At 37.6% G+C, this 14,190-nt stretch overlaps 1 protein-coding gene across 3 annotated transcripts in view; it reads right to left on the bottom strand.

The window, feature by feature from the left end:
• The window catches only part of LOC100496911, a 138,294-nt gene that overhangs the window by 30,439 nt on the left and 93,665 nt on the right, over positions 1-14,190 (bottom strand). For all 3 annotated transcript variants that reach the window (XR_004220452.1, XM_031893160.1, XM_002941059.5), the window contains exons 51-57: positions 13,647-13,807; positions 12,618-12,730; positions 8,932-9,013; positions 7,583-7,720; positions 6,115-6,277; positions 2,154-2,275; positions 363-503 (exon numbers count right to left, since the gene is read on the bottom strand). Coding sequence is in view for 2 of the 3 variants with exons in the window: in XM_031893160.1 (XP_031749020.1) it covers positions 363-503; positions 2,154-2,275; positions 6,115-6,277; positions 7,583-7,720; positions 8,932-9,013; positions 12,618-12,730; positions 13,647-13,807 (920 nt within the window). In the remaining variant the exon portion in view is untranslated. The remainder of the gene's footprint in view (positions 1-362; positions 504-2,153; positions 2,276-6,114; positions 6,278-7,582; positions 7,721-8,931; positions 9,014-12,617; positions 12,731-13,646; positions 13,808-14,190) is intronic.

Here is a 14,190-nt window from a genome sequence, read left to right as displayed (position 1 = left end):
ACAGGACCCTCTCTATACCACCTTTCCTACAGCAGGCAGTAAGGATAGGGCTTGTCTGCAGTTCTAATCTTGGCTCTTTTAATAAACTGGGGGAAGTTGTTTAAAATCTTTAGAAACAGAAACTTTGTTTCCAGTTTACAGAAATACTGTTCTGGGTTTTCTCAAATCATAAAACCTCAAATTATGATAAATCTGCCCCCAGGTATATGTGGGTACTAATGTACTAATAGGATTACAGAAATGCTGGAATATTTAGGCTATATTTTGTACTGTTTGTCATCAGAGTGTGTCATCTAATGTTTAAATAATATTTCCATTTTAATCATATAATGTGCGCATTGCTCTCACTGTCAGCAACATACCTGATGATTGTATTTACTTCCTCTCTTCTCTGACAAGGAACTGATTTCCAGGTGCCTTACTGAGAAGTTGAAAGGATGGCTAATTCCAACCCTGCAGTCGAAGCGTTCCTTCCCTATCTTCAGTAAAGAAGAAATTCCTGCCTTAGGAAAAAATAATTTCACGTAAAATGGACGGTCCCAAGATTTTTTTTTTCAGTCGAATCACAATGGTATAAATATTATCTTAGTCAGAACTGTGAAATAAGCATTAACTTCCTGCTGGAGTATAAGCACAGATGCACATATGGGACACATGCATGCATACAACTCTATGACCTGTTCACTATAGAATGGTTATTGTTTTAAGCAACTGCAGTCTCAGCTAAACCTAAATATAGATATATAAGTGATCTGATCAGCCAGCAACTGGATCTGAATAAGTTGAGAGCATGTATTGGTAGAGACCCACCCCATCCCCTCAAAAAATAAATAAATATGCTCTACCTGCTTCTCTAATTTTTATCACTTTATAATGATTTGGTTTTTAAATGACATATATGGCTTCTATAGGAGGCAAGCTGGGGCACAGATTTTCTTTGCGCTCCTTTAAGATCTACAATAGGTTCTTTTCTTGGCAAAAACCATAATGATCTTATATGTTATTTTACTATCTTATGTTCTATAAGACATGTAAATGTCCACTACACTTTTTAGTTTAAAGGTATTCAATGTTTTCATCTTCTTGCTTTCCATTTCTTTAATTGGCAAGTGTGCAGACATATACATGCCATAGACTGCATGATTCATGTTTACACATTTTGGTAATTGTGGTTACCAAATTCTACAAATAAGCTACATAACTTAAAATATGTCCATAAAGGCCAAAACCCATTCTAAATATTGTTGCTGTTTATTCTTGCTTTATCAGACTATAAAATGTCAACAGTCACTGTTATTTTTCTTTGGGCAAAAAGGTAGAATTCTGGTTAGGATGTAAAGCTAAGAGCGTTTTGTTTTACGACAAGCCTGGCTGTTGGACAGGGATTCTAAATACATAAAAAGGATGCGTATGAAGTGTCAATAAGTGAGCAATTAGAAAATTAAACATTATCATTAGTGAACCATCTATTCTAAGAAATATTTATTTTGTTTTTAAATACTGCAATTATTTTATTTCATTGGGCAATCACTTCTCAAGCAAAAAATCTGGGCATTAATGTTTCACAAATTATGTATAATGATCCTTTCAGGATATTGGTCATATTCCTTTCTGCGTGTTAACACAATGGGGCCGTTTCATTAATGTACAAATCAAATCACGAAATCCGATAATTTCTGATAACTGCAAAAGTCGCGAAAATTCCTTTCATTTGAATACGAAGATTTTGTACTTATGATCTGAAAGTTCAGAAACTTTCGTATTGAAATGATCGTTTACTAAAGTCACAATATTATCGTATCCCAATGATCGTAAACAGTGCGAAACTCTTCCTGACTTTGAACTTTCAGTGTATGTTTTTGGATGCCTCCCGTAGGACCCAATGGCACTCTGCAGTTTCAACATGGCCCAAGGAAAGTCACGATACCGAAGCATGAATGAATTCCGAAACTTTCGTATCCATTGTGACAAATACGATTTTGATGCGCAAATTGTCGCAAAGTACGAAAAAATCGTGCAAATTAACGAAGATATCGTAGAAAATACGCAAAAGTTGTAAACTAAATTATTTTGTAATTGGACCTGTCGTACATTAATGAATGTGCCCCAAAATGTATAATCTGTAGCCATATAAGTCTGCATGCAAGCCATACCTGGTCTCTACCATTCCAGCCAATTGTAACATGATCCTGGTGATTGTGAACCGAATGCTCTAAATAGATCTTGACTTTGCCGTGTCGAATGGTTTTAGGAAAGAGGGACTGAGAGAATTCACCTGTGAAGTAAGATGATGTCCTATTACTGATATGTAAACACTCAGAGCAAATAATACAGTAGTTCTAAATTCTAGAAAATGGATCCCAAACATTAGGTTATACTGATTTTCTACCAATGCTTGTTATTCAACAACAGCTAGAGAGCCACAAACTGATATGAACACCAAAGAGCAGTGTGGCATAGCCTCAGATGTTCTGCTTTCTTTCCAAAATACCCTTGGGATTGAAAGCTTTAGTTATTCATACATCTTGAACATTATCTCTGTTAACTATACCCTTCATAAATAGCATACTGATAAGAATAACTGATAATTACAATTCCAATACACAGGGGGACACAACTGATGGATATTACTATTTGTAGGAAAAGGTTAAAGGGGACATATAGGATAAATGGGAAAACCCTAATTTTGTAGGCAATTATGAATAATACAAGGTGCTGGTTTCCCTTTGGGCTAAACATTAACCCTATCTGTAAAAATGGCCCCTTTATTGTAGCTCCCTATAGATCCTATCACTTCTCCGTCCGAGTTTGAAATGAAGAGTGGGCGTGTCCTAACGGTCCCTACCAGAAGCACAGTAGGAGGGGGAGAGCCAATCACAGCCCTACACTATCACAAGCAAAAACAGGCTTCAGTTCCCTATCAGGTCAGCCTAGCTGCTGATTGGTTCCTATCCTACAGTGCAGTGTACGGAGGGCCGTCGGCTCCCCAGCTCATCCAGAGAATTCAGCCAGCAGGAAGTGGAACAGGTGGGCGGGACTAGTGGGGTTTTTGAGGAATTTCTCAATAAATCAGTCTGAAGCACAACTTTTTTAAGCACAATCCTTCTATATCTAGAGGAGTATAATTCACTGGTACATTCATAATTTTTATAGGATATGTCTCCTTTAAGGGAATAGTGAACTTGTATGGACCCTCAGCTACTGTGTGGCATTAACAAGAGGTTAAGGTCATGACACACCACTAGACAGTAACTGTAAGTTAGGCGCTAAGCTTACTGTCTGGCATAAGCAAGCATTTTATTGGAGAATGAGCTGATGATTGCTGAGAACCACCATTCATTAAGGATAGTAACCAAAAAATTGTCAAACTGAAAGACGCATACTGTACTCAATAAAAAAGGCAGTCATGATTCCTCAAGAGATTAGAATGTATCTATTAGTACAAACTTTTTCAGTTAGTAGTGCAAAAAAGCACAAATGAAACATGAGTGTTTAAACCCAAATGTGACTCAAACCCTTGGCCCTGACAAACTCTTGTTTTTAAACCTCAACTGCAACAAGGAGAGCAACAAATATATGAAAATGCAATTTTTCTTATTTGTTGTTTTTATTTTTTTTACTTTTTTTATTATATAGCACTGGTACATTTAAGCAGCACTTTACAGAGACTGCTCATCATTCAGACCCTGCCCCAGTAGAACTGTATAATCTAAAGTTACATTTACTCACACTTGGGTCAATTTCATCAGAAACCAAGTAACCTGTCTGTATGGTTTCAGTGTGTGAAAGGGAAATCACACAAAACAGAATACACAAGCTCATACAGATAGTGCCTAGACAAGGATCAAAGTCAGGACTCCAGTGCTGCAAGGCCAAAGACTTAACCACTGAGCCACCATGCTTCACATTATACTCAGGTATGGTATTATTTAAAAACTGTTAAAACTGAAGAGATAATACTAAAGAAGAAAGATTTAGTTTAAAGGGGAAAAAAATAGCCCCCCCCCCCCCCCCAAATGTATATAAACACACTTTTAGTAAAATACTGGCTACTGTAACATTCCATAAGTATAGTAGCCCCATAAAGCCTACACTGGAGTCAACAAATCACCCTTTATAGGCCAAAGGCATGAAAATCACAACAAATTATCCTATGGCAACATTTAGGTGTTTTAGGTTTTATATTGCTATGTACTATACTCTGTATACTTCTTAGAAAGGTTTATTACTGTTTTATTTTACATCAGAGGACGTTTTACTACACCTTACCAATTTAGTTAATCAAGATATATTTACAATATAGGAAAATGTTAGCATATGTACTGTATGGTTTTATCTACAGAGGATAATGCAGAGGAGATGCATCATCTGCTGGTTGCCTGCAAACTGAATTACCGTATATACTCGAGTATAAGCCGATCCGAATATAAGCCGAGGTACCTAATTTTACCTAAGAAAACTGGAAAAACTTATTGACTCGAGTATAAGCCTAGGGTAGGAAATGCAGCCACTACTGCTAAGTTTCAATAATCAAATAACAGATAAATAAATAATAGATAACTTTAGGGAAAGAAAAATGCTACAGCAGCAGACAAAAGCAAGTTTGGGAAGGCTAAGGAAGCTTCCATACTAATCATCAAGTACTTGCCATCCTGCTGTGTGCTTTGCATGACTAGAGGATAACAGATTAGAAAGAAAGCAACCACTTTACCTTCGTTACATATCATATCTAGAGTTGTTCCCATTTCCCCAAGTATTGCAGCGACTTCATCTCGAACTTCCACGTTTGCCAGAAAAATGTTGCTTTAGCACATACCTCAGAGATGTTCAACCTAAACCTATTGGAAGGGTGCTGGCACACAGCTGTAGTTCAACAACAGGGTCACAGCTTGGTAAGCAAGCCCAGAATCACATAAATCAATAACATCATCAACTCATTACTCTGCAGGGGCCAGCAGAACCATACTAACAAGTGGGTTGCTTTACAGGACTGCAGCTGGGAAGGGAAAAGGGGTAGCACCACAGTTATTTGCCCCATTAAAAATACAGCAAACAGCATAGCTGCATAGCAAAACTGAAACAAAAACCCAGCTTCAACTATTATAATATCCCCCCACCCCCGTTTCTATATGTAAGAATAAATAGGAAAATCATTTCTGCAGCCCCTGCAACAGGAAACCAAAGACCCGATCAGGAACGCCCAGCGATCGCAGCTACTTACCACAGGACTGTAGCAGGTGATCCCCCCCACATTAAAGTCAGCTGCTCTCCCTCGCATAGAACATTAGGGCATCAAGCATTAGGGCAAAAGGCGCAATTTTTGCGAAGAGCAACAGATCTTTCCGCAGGCAATGTCTGGCGCTGCCCGATGCCGCTATGTGAGCTGAGCACATACATAGAAGCAGAGCAGCAGGGAGCAGATGAATGGGCGGCTTGGGCGCTACTCTATATGCAGCTGCTGCATTCACCGTTCAGGATAATGCGGGCAGCCCTCGGCCAAAGCGGCGCAGCGTCGCGCCGCGCATGATGTCGCACTGGCGTCTACATGCACGACGCGTGATGGCGTCTACACGCAGCGTAAGGTCGTCCATGGGTGGGTGCGCACAACGAGCGCATTGCATACAGTTTGGGTGCAATAGATGTTTACCGTATATACCCGAGTATAAGCCGAGGGTTATTTTTTCAGCACATTTTTAGTGCTGAAAAACTCGGCTTATACTCGAGTATATACGGTAATATATGTCTGCAATGTCGGACTGGGAACCCAGGGGCCCACCAAAATGTTAGACCCTAGGCCCGCTTTCCAAAATATTTTTCCTCATCCAACCTCTTTATTCTCCTAGTCTTTTTTGTTTACTTGCTAGCATTTATTCTTCCATCTATTTCTCCTCTTTTTTCCCATTCAAAAATAGGGAATCACCATGAAACAGGCCAAATAGTCAGGAGCAGGAGGGCCCACTTCCACCTGGGCCCACCGGGAGTTTTCCTGGTATCCTGGTGGGCCAGTCCGACACTGTATGTCTGTTATTCAGTCATGGACATAACATTGTCACTGCTTCTTGCCAAATGTTTAATACATGATACCTGGCTGGCTAGCAGTAATTAAATACTCACCCATTACTTCATGGCCTCCAGATAACTTAGGAAACTGCCCTGTGTATATTGCCATGAGTGTCACTTCTTTGCTACCCCATATTGTTTCTTGTCTCAGGGCACATGTTTTGTGGCTTTTCTCAAATGTTGTCCTTATCTCTATCTGTGCTGGAACATTTTTGAACTAAAATAAAAGAACAAACTTAAGTACAGGTTAGTTTTAAAGCTGCCAGTCTGCACTTATGACTTGACCAAGGGCTAGGTCAGATATTAATAAAGGCTGATGTACAGTATATCTTCACAGTACCCCATGAATGCTGATGACCCGATTTGGCTGCTGGAAAGGCATAGTGAAAGCAGCGGAAATATGGGAGGTTTGGACTTTATAATGCATCTCCTTCCCATTGACTCAAAATCTAGGGAGAAGGACTATAAAGTGTGTTCCTCAAGGCCATTTGAAAAAATATATACTTTGCAAAGATGGCCATATATTTTCTAATTTTCAGGTACTACCAATGGACACTTGCACTATTTGGAGACCTGCAGATGGCCTTATTGCATGCTATGTAGAAGTGCAGGATTTTGTTTTTGGCTATAACACCAACAATTACAATATTTTTGACATCACATCAGACATGGGGTTATGCAATAAAGGGCACTATGTCTGCCTAGAATTGAAAGGGTAACGCCAAGCACACCGGACAGCAGGATATTCTTTTTTAAAACTTGATCTTTATTAATCCATTAAAACCAAAAAACGCCTAACGCGTTTCGTACACTGATGTACTTAATCATAGGCAGCTTGCCCATCAGTGTACAAAACGCGTTAGACGTTTTTTGGTTTTAATGGATTAATAAAGATCAAGTTTTAAAAAGAATATCCTGCTGTCTGGTGTGCTTGGCGTTACCCTTTCAATTCTGGAGTCCACCTTGGCTACGGGTTCGGGGCTTCGGGCACCCGGACCACTACAAGACTACGGTGAGCTTTGTTTATATATATATTTATAGGCATTTAATTTTATTGCAAACAATTTTTGTGTGTGAAAAAACAAGAACATTTTTATTATAAGAATTTACTATTGCAAGTCAAGAATGTCTTGCTCATGGTAGTAATAAATAAATACAATCCCTATGCATTTGAATAGACTGGTTCCATTCAGAATAAAGTATATCTGCAGTTTATAAACACAATCTAAATCATTTTATTGTTCTTAGCTAAAGCTTGGTTAGGAAGATTGATAATCATGCAAGTTATATATTAACAGATTAAGTTGTAATACTAGATTGTAATTGGTGAGTATTTAGAAGACATTCATTATTTTTTCAATATTTTTTATTCTTTATATGCATTTCCATGTGCCAAGATGTTACCCTTAGTGACCCTTAATGCATTTGCTACTGATATGCGTATGAGATACTGACATAGCAATGAGATGCTTAGGCAGCAATTATGTCTTGGGGAAAGCAATTAGTAGTCCCATATACTGACCTGTGGCACTGTGTGCTCTAGCTGTACTGTGCTTGTGTAACTGCTTACTGTAATGTTTAACATGGTGGACACCTTTAACTCCTTTTCATCTATTTTTAGGAGCACACTTGCCCCAGCTTCATTCATGGAATAGCTAACCTAAGAGCAAGATAACAATGCAAATTGATTAAAAAACATAAATGCATTTTAAAACATATAATGATGTTATGATCACTTATATTTTACTGCTGTCTGGTTGTTATGGCCCCAGTCGTTGTTATGTCAATGCCTATATTAAACCAAAACCCAATTCTAACATGAACTTCTCTTCTAAGTGGTAAAAGGTAACGTATTGGATATTTTTATGGTAGTAAGTTGTTGTACCATGTTAGTCATTAAAAAAATGCAGAAAATGTAAGGTTAGGTGATACCTCTGATTGGCTGAGTAAGTAAAAATTGCAAGCTTTCAAGATGATAGTATTACATATCTTCTAAATTGTTTATTCTTTTTGGCTTATCAATATTGTGTCTTTATATGTCTGTTTGTAGTTTATTTATTACAGTTTGATATAGATTTGTGAAGTGAATAAGTTCTAGATCTATTTGTTATCCCACCCAGTGGACCCTTATTTTGTTTCTTCACTTTTGTCTTATTCCCACTTGTGCGATCTCTTGTTAATCCCACCCTGTTCTATCTTGGTGTGTATAAATGTCTTCTAGTACAGTTTGAATTAATGTAACACCTTACAACCCCGAAGAAGAGATTTAATACTATCATCCCAAAGCTTGCAATTTTTACTTGCTCAGTTAGTCAATATTTTGCCTATTTTAGATATTGTTTTTAAGAACAAAGTGGTTGCATCTTGTTAAGCACAAACCACTTGAATTGTGAACTTGTGCCTTGAAACTTCAATGGAGGGACTATGGATCATATGTAGTGGACAGACCCCCTTTACCTCTGTAACAGACAGAACATGCATCTGCCTTATACAGTTGTAAAAAGGGCCCCAATACTTTACTTTGTAATATTCACTATATACAGTATTTGCATATATATTTAATTGAATATAATAAATATTACAAGATGAGATTATACTTATGTTCCATTGAATTCATTCCCCCAAACTGTGAATGTATTACTGGCCCAGTTTGCAGCTTTATAAATTCTAAGCATCAACTGGTTACCTAGCAGGCCTGACACAAGCACCTACTAGTTAATGTTGATGCTTGAGGGTAACTGACAGGGCATTGATGAATCAGATCACCATTTAATACCCGCAATTTATACTTTCTGCAGACTTTATAAATAGGAATGTAATGTAAACTATAAAATTACCAAAAAAGTGGCAATATAGGGAAAGGGTTCTTACCTTAGTGATGAGATAACTTGAATTTGGAATGTAGCGCTGTAGGAATGGCACATTGTGAACAACCTTAATATTCACTTCGTCTCTGAAAAAAGAAAACTTACTCTGTTACAACTGCTGAAAAATACCCCCTTGTTCAACATAAATTCAATAAATAGGGCTTGTGTTGGACATACTTTAAGCCTATTGTTTTACTCCCAAAAAATCTATGATTTTGGTATTTCTGAAGCTACTCCATGTTTGGTTCTTGTAAAGCAGATAATTAGATGCCCCTACACAACCTCCTCTTTTTGCCCACTATTTTGGCTTACAGGTAAGTAGGAGTCTATTATGCAGGCAGATTATCTTTGAGGGGTATACTGTCCTTTTAAGGTGTCTCCAGGGCAATGCATCAATGTGTCACATTTTTGTAAATACTTTTCTATTCCATTTTCTTTACTGAAAGTATGAAAAAGCTATGGTCATCTATTTTACTTTCTGGTGATTACTGGAAGTTTGCACAAAGTGTGAACATAAAGTGATCATACAGATGTTACAAGAATAGAAAAAAATATTGACTAAGGGGCACATTTACAAAAGCACGAACGCTCCGAGTGTATTTTCGCCGATTTTTTCGGGCGTCCGCACGACTTTTTCGTATGGCGCACAACTTTTTCGTAGGGCGCACAACTTTTTCGTGCGGCGCATCGACTTTTTCGGACGTTTGCACGAAAAAATCGGAAAGGTTTTACCGCTGTTTACAATTGTTCGGTACGAAAATTTCGGGACTTTCGGATCGCCAATACGATATTATCGTGACTAATATGATTTTTTCGTAAGCATTTTCGTGATATATGCGATCTTCCGAAATTTTCGTTTCCAATACGATTTTTTCCCATTCATGATTCGGATTCGTGGATTAGTAAATGTGCCCCTAAGACTCAGTTCCATGCCGAAAGAAATACGGAATGCATTTAAAATGTGGCTCAATTCTTGATGTCCTCCCCATGAGGCCAGTGCCACATGGGGAGGATTTGCAGACTGCAGATAAAAAAATCTGCCTCTACACTCAAAAAAACTTTTGTTTGTGCATGCACCGAGAGCCATTGCATTAGCCCAGGTGCAGGCACAACCTAAAGCTATTTTGTGTACTGGGGCAGATCTTCACCTGCGTTTATCCACAGGTAGAGAATCCAACCCAATGTGCCATCGGCCTGAAAGCAAAAAATGGCGTTTTGTACCAAAAAAAAAACTTTTTTGTCGCCTGCACCTATTTTGCTGTGCCGCGTCCATTTTTAAGCAACCGCGCCCATTTTGATGTTACCACTCCCAATTTAATGTGTCCGCTGCTTTTTTTGACGTGTGACTAATTTTTCTGCAGAAGTTTCGAAAAAACAATTCACCAATGGCAAAATGCAGAAAGTCGCTGCAAATCCATGCCTGGTGAAAAAATTCGCACATCGCTAATGAAATATAATAACTGCTGTTAAATCGAAATATTAAGAATGGGTACATGATAGTGATATGTGGGTCAGGAAAAACTCACATCTGAGCAAGCCCTGCAAAACCTTAAAGTTATAGTGACACATTCCAATTTTAACAAGAACGCACCACTATGCCAACACAAACCTAGTGCTATTTATACATAACTGCAATTCAATTAAAAAAATCTTATTAGGCCCTCAAACAAGTAAAAATGTCCATCTTTGTACCCAGTCAATTAAAATATACAATAATTGGCCTTTCTTCAGGCTGCATAAACCCTTTTAAAGTGATACTGACACCAAATATTTCTTATAAAAATATGAACCTACTTCCAAACCTACCTATACTGTAGGTCATGTTGACTGTTTTTTCCTAAAAGTCCTGTTTCTCTACATAAATCCTACTGAAGATCCTGAACCCGACTGTCTGGCAGCCCGACTGTAGCTTCTCAATCTGTCAAAAGGACTACGTCATAAACTGGGAGGATTCAGCTTGCCGTTTGCTTCAAGGAGCTCCCCCTCCCTCCCTCACATAGCATCACATGGCGTTCTGAACTAGATAGCAGCCAGGCTTGATCTTTCCATTGCCTGCCTACTTCAAAGGGCTGTGCCCCCTCTCTGCTCTTCCCAGGAAGAATTAAATAGCAGGCCAGCTTAAGCTTTCCCCTGCCTGCCTGCTTCTAAGGGCTCTCCCCTCCCCCTCCCCATAACACATAGACAACGGAGCTGAGCTTGTCACACACCGGCTGAAAGCAGAAGGGGCGTTGCAGGTTTGTGATTAGGCATATTTATTCACTTGGGAGGCATTTAAATTAGAACCCAGAAGAGGGGAACAAACATGGCTGCTCCGTGTGTCTGTAATTCATGCTACCATAATTATGAAGTAATTGCAGATTTAGTTTATAAGGAATTTAAAGCTGATACAAATTAAAACACAACAGCAGGTGTAAAAAAAAAATTTAAGTGGCTGTCAGTATCACTTTAAGCTCCTGGAGCCACTGCATAGGCTTAGAAATAACTGTACTTCTAAGTAACTTTGGCCGCCTATACCCTCATTGCAGCAGGTCTGAATGTGAAAATGGAAAAAAACAGCAATATGTAAATCTCTGCCCACAACTCCTATTTCTATTTAAATAGGTGCCATATAGCCAAAAAGTATGTTTATAGAATTTAAAAGTCAGATTAATTCTCTGAAGCCTAAAATGTAAATTGATTGTACTCTGTTTTCGCTCTCTCGGCTGTTCGGGATGATTTCGGCAGCGCAAGTTTTTTTTTTCTCTTTAAAGATGTTTGTTCATAAAATTTACTATTTGTGACTTAGTATAGTATGCATTAGCAAGCAGTTTTACTCTGAAGAGAGTTGTGGTTTGCCCTCTTACTGGAACAAATGGTTTCTGAGAAAAATGATTCATTCTGTTTGAGGATAACTCACTACAGATTGAGTTGTATGTGATACAGGCAACAGGTGCTTAAGTCAGATTTTGGCCTAAGTGCACTTGAAACACATTGCAAAAGAAAAACAAAGCATGGTGGCTTTATACGGTTTGCAACACAGCGACCTTGTGACGCCTCGATTGGCTTTTATAATTTAATAATGTGAAAATAGCAATGGTACTAAAGGATGATTATTCAGTAGTATTTCTTTGTTTGAAGCCTGTTTTTCTTGCTAATTATGCTTTAGGCAAACATATAACATGTAGTACAATTATAAAGATTGGCATTTAACACATTTTTTCAGGGAAAAATAATGACCTTTTGGCCCATTTTATGTGTATCAACCCATATAGAGCTATTGTTTTCTCACATTTTGGATTCTAGTCACCATTTGTGACTAAACTGTCCTTCTGCCCTTCCAAATCTGATAACAAGGGTCTAGATATATGCAATGTTTGCTTTAACTAGTATATAGCACTGCATACACAAACATTAACCCACAAAACACTATTTTTCATGTAAAACAAATATATGGAACACTTTTCAGTCTCAAATTCTGTGCCTGCACACATAAAGTTATAACAATGAAAAAAAAAAACATTTGCTTAATTAAAAATATCTGATTTCTCAATGTCGTAACCTTCATTACAAAAACAAAATTCGTTGTGTATATCAGCAGTATGTGCTCCATTTTGCCTATAAGATTAGTAGAAGTGGTCCTTTTTTTCTTTGAAACCAGGAGATTGCGATGCACTTGGGGTGAATTGTAAATAATATTATGTGAACACTGACCTCTGCTGCTGAGTTCTTGTACTTGCAGTAATAAAAATATGTGTCCTTCGGTCACAAATAAGCTTCCAGTTTCCACCAAGGTTCTTGTTGGTCGAAATGAGTTGCAGGACCATCTGAATGTGTAAAAAAGTTGGATAATAGTACCATATTATCTTCTTTTATCATAATACAGTATATGTCATTATTTAATGTTTTGCAAAAACTTTTGATGTTATTTTCGGGCACATTAATGGGTTCAGATTCAGTTTTACACTTTTTATGCAGTTTTTAATTTAGAAAATAGCAAACATCATTTTAGCCAAAACCTCCTAATTTGACACTTTGTGGCAAATATACTCCTGTACATAGACATGACATGCATGTTGGTCCCTTCAAATTTACTGCATGCTATTCTTATTCCAAAGTGAACTCCCTCTGAGCATTCCTGTTAATATTATTGCTAAATGGGGCCTTTGGCTTCTAGTTTCTTTTGTTGCTCTATCTTTAATAATGAGTATTCCTTAGAAGAGGATGGGAATTAATGTCTGCGAGGAAGATGTATATTAGAGATGAAAAATTATTTTCTCCTTATGTGATCTTTTGTTCTATTTGTAGTCACATTCAGCTGCTAATATATAACCCTTACACCCACATTAGTCAGCACAGAGCAAGAACTTGCACTGGAAGTCGATCCTGTTTTCCTTGTTATGCTGCAATGTAAGGCATATGGGAGATAAACAGAGCCCTGAAAGTAATGTATTTATTCATTTTTGTTAACTTAATAAAGTAAATAGAGGATTTTATATGTTACTTGCTTATTATGAATGAGAGTGGTAGGAAACAGCATAGTACTTTGCTTAGTTAGCTCTTCTTTGGACAGCATACATAGCAAAGTATAAAAGGGAAGCTAAATTCTGGGTATAGGAGAATCCAATTCTGTGTTTTCTTTTGGGGAACATTTCCCCAAAAACATTTTCTTTTAAAGTACATTGTAGTACCATTTAGACATAATACTGCTTCTATTCTATATAAAAATGCAAGGGTGATTACCTGTGTTATGGATGGTATTCCAAGGATACGTAGCACATGAATGGAATGCTCCACTCCTGCATTTATATTAATGCTTCCAGGTTGATCTCTGAGGGCACTCACATCCAGATTTAATATCTTCTTGCCAAAGTCCACACCCAAAGTAATACTTGATCTATTGCCTGGTGCCATAAGACATAATGCAATCAACAATCAAATCACGCAACCTGTTCAGCTTTAAATTTTGTGAGATGTTAGTCATTTACTCAGACTTCATCATTTGTACTCCAAACCTAAAGAAAACTGAAATCTGAATAAACCTGACATGATGTTTATTACAGGGCACATCTCCACTAACTAAATTGCATTGGGTTTTTTTAAAAAAAATTTTAGCCAAAATCAGGTTGCAGGATAATAGAACTACTAAATGAAAAAATAGATTATAAATAGATAGAAAGATAGAAATAAGTATATAACAATATACTGTAACAGGAGTCAGGTCTCCTGAAGACCTGAAGATCAGTTGACTTTATTAGCAACATTATATTAGGAGTCCGAGCCAGGA

The sequence above is a fragment of the Xenopus tropicalis genome, chromosome 9, assembly GCF_000004195.4.
Source record: "Xenopus tropicalis strain Nigerian chromosome 9, UCB_Xtro_10.0, whole genome shotgun sequence".
Classification (NCBI taxonomy): Eukaryota; Metazoa; Chordata; class Amphibia; order Anura; family Pipidae; genus Xenopus; species Xenopus tropicalis.
This window is presented reverse-complemented; position numbering and strand designations above follow the sequence as displayed.